This window comes from Elephantulus edwardii, unplaced genomic scaffold, assembly GCF_000299155.1.
Source record: "Elephantulus edwardii isolate Elephantulus edwardi_28Jun2011 unplaced genomic scaffold, EleEdw1.0 scaffold00065, whole genome shotgun sequence".
NCBI classification, from domain to species: Eukaryota; Metazoa; Chordata; class Mammalia; order Macroscelidea; family Macroscelididae; genus Elephantulus; species Elephantulus edwardii.
The window spans coordinates 2,809,356-2,818,025 of record NW_006399815.1 but is presented as its reverse complement, the minus strand read 5'-3'; the positions used below and the strand labels follow the sequence as shown (position 1 = coordinate 2,818,025).

General features: G+C 37.0%; 1 protein-coding gene across 1 annotated transcript in view; it reads right to left on the bottom strand.

Annotated features, from left to right (window-relative positions):
- The window catches only part of SLC38A4 (solute carrier family 38, member 4), a 39,108-nt gene extending 30,740 nt beyond the window's left edge, over positions 1–8,368 (bottom strand). Inside the window, exons 1-3 of the mRNA XM_006888171.1 lie at positions 8,140–8,368; positions 5,228–5,318; positions 4,633–4,748 (exon numbers count right to left, since the gene is read on the bottom strand). Coding sequence (XP_006888233.1) covers positions 4,633–4,748; positions 5,228–5,318; positions 8,140–8,258 — 326 coding nt within the window. The 5' untranslated portion in view covers positions 8,259–8,368. The remainder of the gene's footprint in view (positions 1–4,632; positions 4,749–5,227; positions 5,319–8,139) is intronic.
- Between the last annotated feature and the right edge of the window lie 302 nt (positions 8,369–8,670).

The following is an 8,670-nucleotide window of genomic DNA, read 5'->3' as shown; positions in this document are numbered from 1 at the left end:
AAAAAAAAAAAAAAATAAAATAAAGGTTCTGTAATAAGTAAGGCAGAATAATGTTAGATATTACAACAAATCATTGTCTTGGTCTTTCTAATAATTAACTTTCTAAAAATCCATAGATGTGGAAGAGCTAAAGAATTTTTTCTGAATTACAGCCTATTCTGCAATATCACAGATTAGAATTTATTGTATTTTATATGCCAAACTCTGTTACTCAAAATTCCTGTAATATTTTTAGATTGTTGTTGTTGTTGTTACGCGCCATCGAGTCACTTGTGACTAATAGTGACTCTATATACAAGAGTCCTAAATCCTGCTCTATCCTGTGCCAACTTCACTGTCTCCGACACACTTACTCCCACCACCCCAATCACTGAATCAATCCATCTCATCGAGTGTCTTCCTCTCTTGCACTGTCTCTCCACTCTCCCAAACATGATATCCCTCTCCAAGGACTGCTTCCTCCTTGCAACATGCCCAAAGGAAGGACCCATCCGATCTGACTCATAATTGGGATGCTAAATATTTAGAAAAATTAGATCTACTACATCTACTCAGTCAGCACATATATCATATCTGTATACATGTATGTTTGTGTGATAGTCACATGAAAATTTAAAACAGTACCTTATTCAATATTCCGACTAAACCTTAATCTGAGAATCTAGAAATAGAGAAGCCAAGACATGTAATGTCTACACTCTATTCCTGAGTTTCATTGTGGTAAAAATGATAAATATAACTTACAGGTGGGAGACTCAGGCACACTCAGAAGCACTTCTAAAGAAAGGCCAAGTGATCTGGTTTCTAAAAACCAGCCATTAAGATCTCCATGGAACACAATCCTACTGGGATATATATGAGGTCACTTTGAGTCATGTTGCTGTTGTTATGTGCCATCGAGTTGCTTGCGAGTCATAGCGACCCTATGTACAACAGCCCTAAACTCTGCTCTGTACTGTACTAATCTCATTGTCTACGACACACTCATATCGATTACCCTAGTCACTGAATCAATCCACTGGAGGGCCTTCCCCTCCTGGCTGTCCCTCCACCCTACCAAGCATGATGTCCTTCTCCAAGGACTGGTCTCTCCTTGCAACATGACCAAAGTATGTCTGACGAAGTTTCAGAATCCTTGCCTCCAAGGAGCAGCCTGGTTTAACCCTCTCCAGGATTAATCTGTTTGTTTTCTTAGCAGTCCATGGTACCCTCAATAACTCTTCTCCAACACCACAGCTCAAAGGCATCAATTCTTCTTCTATCCTCCTTAGTCATTGTACAACTCTCTGATGCATAACAAGTGACTGCAAGGACTGTGGCCTGTATCAGACGCACCTTAGTCTCCAGAGAGACACCGTTGCTCTTCAGTACTTTGGAAAGGTCCTTAACAGCAGACTTTCCCATGGTAATGTGTCTTTTTCATTTCCTGGCTGCTGGTGCCAAGAGTGTTGACTGTGGAGCCAAGCAAACTAAAGCTGTGAACCATCTCAATCTCTTCACCATCTATCCTGATGCTGCCAAGTAGCCCAGTGGTGAGAATCTTTGTCTTCTTGACATTGAGCCTCAGTCCATATTGAAGACTGCAGTCCTTGACCCTCTGCAGGAAGCACTTCAGGTCCTCCTCGGTTTCAGCAAGCAGGGTTGTGTCATCTGCATATCTCAGATTGTTGATAGGTCTTCCAATCCTGATGCTGCATTTCTCCTCATAGAGCCCAGCTTCGCAGATGATCTATTCTGCATACAGGTTGAAAAGTATGGAGACAGCACATATCCCTGGCATACACCCTTCCCGATATTGAACCATGCAGTGTTTCCTTGCTCTGTTCTGATGACTGCCTCTTGGTTCAAGTATAGGTTTCTCTTTAGCACAATCAAGTGTTCTGGGATTCCCATTCTTCTCAGAGTCAGCTACAGTTTGTTATGGTCCACACAGTCAAACCTTTCCATAATCAATGAAGCTTGCCGTCTTTGTCATAGCTATATGATAACTGATTTTATTACTAATCCTGCCTGTGAAATGACAAAGTGCTTTGTGAAACTTCACCAATTGCATATGCATTTGAGAAACCAGGGAAAGTGAGTACAGAATGCAGAAAAATAGCCTTTTTAATTTTTATTCATAAACAATCACTGTTTTTTTGGTTCAGAACGTGACCTGTTCACACACATGTGTGATGTGTAGATTATTTATGTGTCTTATAATATAAAATCTGTTGTGACCAGTGTTTCCCCAAGAAAAGAATTGAAGTTCTGTGTGATACATAGAAATAGCAACATAGTAAATTCAGAACTAACATTAACATTACCTAAAATTTAAATATTTTCCTCATGATTTATATATTTGATGATTCCTAATCATATAAATATACACTTAAGAATATGAGTTAATACCATTCCATATTACATAATCTAAGTTGTAGTGTGCACTTGTTTTCCAAAAAAAAATTTGTTTGCCAGAAATGCCTAACTAGTGACTTACTCTTATGTTTTCCATATGCTTTATGAATTTGCTTGTCTTTAAAGAATTTTGTAAATCAGATTACAAAATTTAGTTCCCTGAAAAAAAATAGTAGAACATTCTCTATGTTCTTAATTGATAATTGCTTTGATATAAAATACTAAAAGTAAAACCATCCAAATATTGTGCCATTTACCCTTAATTAAGGAAGATAGCGCTGGCCCTTCATGGACAAGCCAAAAGAATGAGCAAATATTTCTTAGATAGGGTGCAGCCAAAGTGCTATTTGGAGGAAAGAAAGATGTGGCTTCGCTTCACATACTTTGGGCTTGTTCATAGGAGGGACTATTATTCCTTAGAGAAGGATATGATGCTGGGAAGGACGAAGGGTCAGTGAAGGCGAGGAAGACCCTCAAACCAGGTGGATAGACACAGTGCTGCAAAGGGCTCTTGAGTGTCAGGAGTGTGAGGATAGCACAAGATAGTGCACGATTGAGATCTTTTGTTCATAGGATTGCTGTGAGTCATGCTTGACTAGATGGCACCTAACAACATGGAAGATAGCTGAATCCAATCTATATTACAGAAACATGTAACATTCGCTCGATGATGTTTAACAAGTCAATTAACTCTTGCAAAATTAACCTGCTGAATGTTTATAACCCTGAAATGAGCCTCTTGGTTTAAGTAGTATAATATTTTTGCTTTCATTAAATATGCAATGAGTTGAGATTGGAAATGTTTCATGTTCTTATTAGAGATTTATTATAACTTTCTCAATTATTGTAATAATATATGTAATTAATAAAGTAGAGGTTGTCTTTTTTGCCTTCTGTAGTGCATGTATTATAAAAATATATGTGAATATCTCTCTATCCATTAAGATTCAGAGAATTTTTAAAAAACTGGTTTATGTGAGGCTTTGCGTGTAAACTTAACATAAAAGCTCATTACATTTAAATAGTATTTTATATGAATCAGTTCAGCCAAAGCACAAAGTAGTTATTATTTCACTAACACAATACAAATATTTATAGCCTTGATCCTTAGCCCTCAAATAGTTATGTGATTATCTAATCAAATGTAATGCTTAGAATATAAATAGTGTACACTGATAATATAAATGTTGCATTCTTAGACAGTTATTTAACTCTCCAGCAGTTCATTTGGGATTGGGTTCTGAATGAACATTGATATCTGAGTAATATTAGATTTTATTCTCATGAAAAATTCCACTGATGCCAATTGTGTCTTGGGAAGCATCAAGCTTCCCAAACTGTTTGCAATACATATAGGCATCTGTAGCTGTCAGTCACAGATGTGGAATCCATTCTCTCAGTTAGCTCCCTAGTGCTGGTAAAAGTAGGCAGCATATGACAAAGTATGATTAAAGGGTATAGATTCAGCAGTAAGCTTCAGAGCTTAACAGAGACCTCCTTGTGCTAGGTACAAGGGTTACAACATGGGCTTGCTATCTAGAGATCTTAACCCAGCAAAGGAGATATATGCTGGGCAAATAAATCCGACAAATATAACAAAGTATTAAAATTGTAGTTTGTGAATACTAAGGAATTTTGTCCCAGTCACCGAAGTCAGTAAAGGCAGAACTAAAGTTACGACTGAATTCTGAGAAGGAGTTTATGAGATGAAGTGAAAATAGTAGAGGATTCCAAGCAGAGGGGAAAAAATCACGTGCAAAGGCCTTTGGGTCAAAACGAGGCACCTTCATGAGAAGTAGGAAAAGACAAGAAGCTTGGCACGCAGGGTGTGGGGAATGGTCTATGGGATGGGCTAGGGCGTGGAGAACCCTAAAGGCCAGGTGAAAAATGAGGGTTTTTTGGTCCTAATTGTGAGGCAGAAGCAGAGTTGCTTCTGAGAAAGATATTTTTTACTGCTAAACATTTTTGTAAGCACTTCCTGAACAACAAATGGCTCTGTAAGATGGTACTTGTTGACTGGTAGAACTGCTTCGGCAGTGAACGTATAAACTTAATACAGCTTGGTTAGAGATGACTGAATAAATGCCATATTTGATTGCTTTGTTCTAATTTACATTTTATCAAAATGAAATGTTAAAAATTTCTCAGAACACCCTGTCTAGCAAGATCAAACTTTGGGCAGTTAATAAAAGAATATCAGGTATACATGAACTTTATCAATGAATGCAGACTCACATAAATAATATGATTCCTGTGTTGGCCATGGCATATGATAAGCCCAAGATTCCACTGCCCATGATGGCATTACTTAGATTGAATGAAGACATTCCGAAGGAGGTGGTTCCAGGATGCTTAAAGGAAAGAGAATAACAAGCATTTTACCCAAAGAAGCTTTTCAAAGTTATATTTTCTCTCAAAACTACCTTTATTGGAGGACATTACAGCCGCAAATCAAAGACTAAGATAAAAATTACAGTGAGTAAAATCTATTACTCAACTTCAATAAAAACAAGTCATGCTTGTTTTCAAAAAGGGGCTGAGTAAAAAAATACAGGTCTAGTAACATAAAGAAGAGAAAGTATGAATGATTGTGGATTGCATTCTAGTTAGAAGGATTTCTTCAAAAAAAACAAATACATTTCATAAATGATTTATACAGCCATATGGCGAACAGGAAAAACAAGCCCTTATTCCAGTAAGGGCCTGAATAAACAGAGAATGTGCTGATCAAAGCTTGGAAAATTTCAGTCACATTGTTTTGCCACAGAGACCTAGGTAGATCAGACAATCTCAAGACCTGTTTACTGCCTAAAAGCATAGATTAACTTACATATTCATCACCATACTCTGCCAGCTTCTTTTTTCCCAAAAATCCATTTGTTAGGAATTTCTGACTTTCAGCATCTTCATTAGCGAATTGACTGAAGGAAAAAAAAATTAAAAAATCAACACATCTGAGAAAATGTCCTAAATAGTACTTAGGATTATCCAAGAACTTTAACTGAGGTAAGAAAAAGAAGACATCAAAAAGTCTTTTCCTTCTTCTCCTTCCCACTCATACCCCTTCCAGACCAACAATTAGACTTCATTTACAAATATACTTTGAGGGAGGAAGAGGAATTTATAAAGGGAGAAAATATTGTTTTCAGCATAAATTTTAATGCCACATTTCTTCTTCCCCAAATTCACTATACAAGATAGAGAATCGTTAGAGTTAATTCTGTCTCCATTAGAAATTACAAATTCAGGAATTCATTACATGCCTACCACAGGCCCAGGACGATGGTCCCCAACTCATTTGATGTTTAAAACAACTCTCCACAAGAACTTTCAAGATCCTGCTCTAAAGATGAGACAACGGGAGCTCGGAGAAGATAATTCATGTGGTCACACAGGCTAAGCTACAAGCTATAGTCTTCTATAGGTTCCAAAGTTCTAGGGACATAAATACCACCAGTGTTGGTCTTTCTCCATTTTCTGTATTCTAGCGGTAGCACTGTGTTGTGTGTGATTGTTTTGATGTTTTAATGACTTTGAAAATTTCCCTGTGTTATTAATGAATACAGAGAAGAAAAACATTGGGGAAATTAAATTAATTTGTGGAAGTGCTGGAGAAAGGGAGTTGCACTGCCAACTCAAAGGCACATGGAAGAGATATGGGAAGAGATATCTCCCCCTGTGTGATTTAAAGCTTCTGAAAACCTATCAGAGGGTCAGCTATGAGTTGGTTCTGAGTTGACAGTACACAACAGAACACTGGGCCAATTTTAACACAGGCTAGAAGCTGTACAGCTGGGTGATAGATCTCTCTCCTGTCTGTATTATACTCACAGTCTAAGGGTTTTATGGTTATTGATCTATGCTGGCCAAATTCTCCAAAAACCTTGCCTAAAGACTCCAGCTGCCACTAAGGCATTTTTAACATTGGAAAACATCAATCAGGCTTTGTTTTCATTTTACAAATGTTCAATTGTGCATGCTTTTAAATAGTGCTTTCTCAGTAGATAAATAACAATGTTTAGGATATTTTTTGCATGAAAGAGTAAAATACTTAGAGTGTGCTTTAAAAACAGCCCTGAAAAATCAAAAGCAGAAAATAATTATTGTAGTATAATGATTAAACCTTTAGTTATAAAAATAATATTTTTCAAATAACCTGGTGGAAAAAGAGGATGACAAGATTATTTTGAGACCAGATAATAATATAAACTGTAAATACAAGGAGAAATAAAACCAAATAATTTTCTTCACTTTTCTAGAACTCTAGCAATTATCATAGTATATGAATTAGGAGAATTTCCAAGGATTCTAATATTTGTCATGGGAAAAACATGGTAACATAAGGCCTTCATAACCTTTCTACTTTCATCTTCCTGGCCCCTCCCTGACTTTTTAAAGATCTACTTATTGTCGGAAGACTGGGACACAATTTTCATAACTGGAAAGTGAGGCAATAGGATAAAACAAAACCTGAGATGAGTCTAAAGACTGTAAAAACACAAGTGTTATCATCTCGGATAAACGCGATTGTCCAACTTCCGATTGTTTAGTAATATCAAGAAACTAGAGGCTTGTATTCTAAGTAGTTTGAAAAATTTTACAGTTTCTTAATAAGTAGATTTTTAAATCTTTTCTGAAGCATTTTTATGTTCTTTCTTTATCATTATATGAGTTACTGTCTTAAAACATGTAACAATTATATAACATATATGAGAGATACATGTTTTAAGTGTTCTGCTACTAAACCCAGCATACATGCAAAGCTTAAGTACAATGATTCCAAATAAATGCATTAAGTCAGAATTCTCAAATATTTACACTAAATGATCAAGGCAAACCTCATCTTTTTGAGGATTATAAAATTGCAAAATGTTGGCAGATGCTTGAGGGAGAATAAAAGGCAAGTGTCTATGAGTGCTCGGAAGGCTCTTTCAATTATGATTATAGACTGGAACACATGGAGAGGGGAGAGTAAATGAGATAGAACCAAGTGGAAGATAGCTGACTACCGAGTGTATGGGGTGGGCAAAGGGATGGATTAAAGTTAACTGATCTGGGGAGCTCTGGTGGCCTAGTGGCAAGGAGCTGCAACTACAATCCCAGAGGCGCTTGGTTCGAATCCACCAGATGCTCTGCCGGGGAAGGAGAGACAATCTCCTCCTGTACCAGTCAGATCCGATTTGACAGTACACTCACACAAAAATAAAATTTTTTTTAAAAAAAAAAAGTTAAATGGTCTGACTGTACTATTGATGGTAGTGGTAACTACAGGCAGTTCTTAAGAATTGTATCTGCAAGTCAGTAAATGGAATGTGTAGATGAGCACATGGTTCTTATTTAGCCTTTAGCACAAGAAAAGGAATCCTGGGGGCACAGAGTATTACAAGTTGCCTTTCAACAGTAAAGTCAGTGGTTTGAATCCCCCAGCTGCTCCATGGAAGACAACTTTCAGCAGTCTTCTCCAATTAAGATTTATAATCCCTTGGAGAGGTGTCATGTGTCAGAACTGACTTGATGGCAATGAACTTGAGTCTTGGCTTATTACACGAAAAGGCTCAAATTGGTCCATAAAAGATTAGCATTATTATTACCATTGCCTTTCAGGATCAGAGACTTGCACTGCTAACATAGTACCATTGTTAAATACAGTAATAACCTAAATCTTCTGTCCAAGGTCTTGTTTTTCGACTTCCATAAATCTATTTTTTTTTTCCATGAGAGTTGGTGACTTTAACCCCATACCTGCTCATGGCTGCCTTCTCTGACATCCCCAGCCCGGTGTAGCTGTCTTGAACACTTTCTCCGCTACTGCTCTCATCATCAGGTTCAATGTTGACATTGCTCAGTTCCACAGGATCCATTTGAGCTGTCAGCGCTTTCTAGTCCACACACACGAGCTCCTTCAGTGTAAATAATGTGCTGGACCTTCAGGTTAAGGCTCTTCTTCTGGTGATTTCAGGACACTCTGTTCAGCAAAAAGAACACAAAATAAATCATTATTATTTAAATTAGTCAAGTAAATATAAATTGTCTACCTTGTATATGACCTGTATAAAACATGGAAAAGAAGGAAACTCTCAAAAAATTCACATTTGAGAAAAATGAAAGGTAACAAGAAAATTGTAAAATGGGTCACTATGTGTTGGATTCAACTCAACTCCCATTGGTTTGGGCTTTGGCTTGTGTATAATGAACAAAACAGGTGCTTTGCCAGTTGAAGAAATTTTAAGGTGTGGAAGCAATTATTAAGAATCTGTAAACAGATCACAGGAT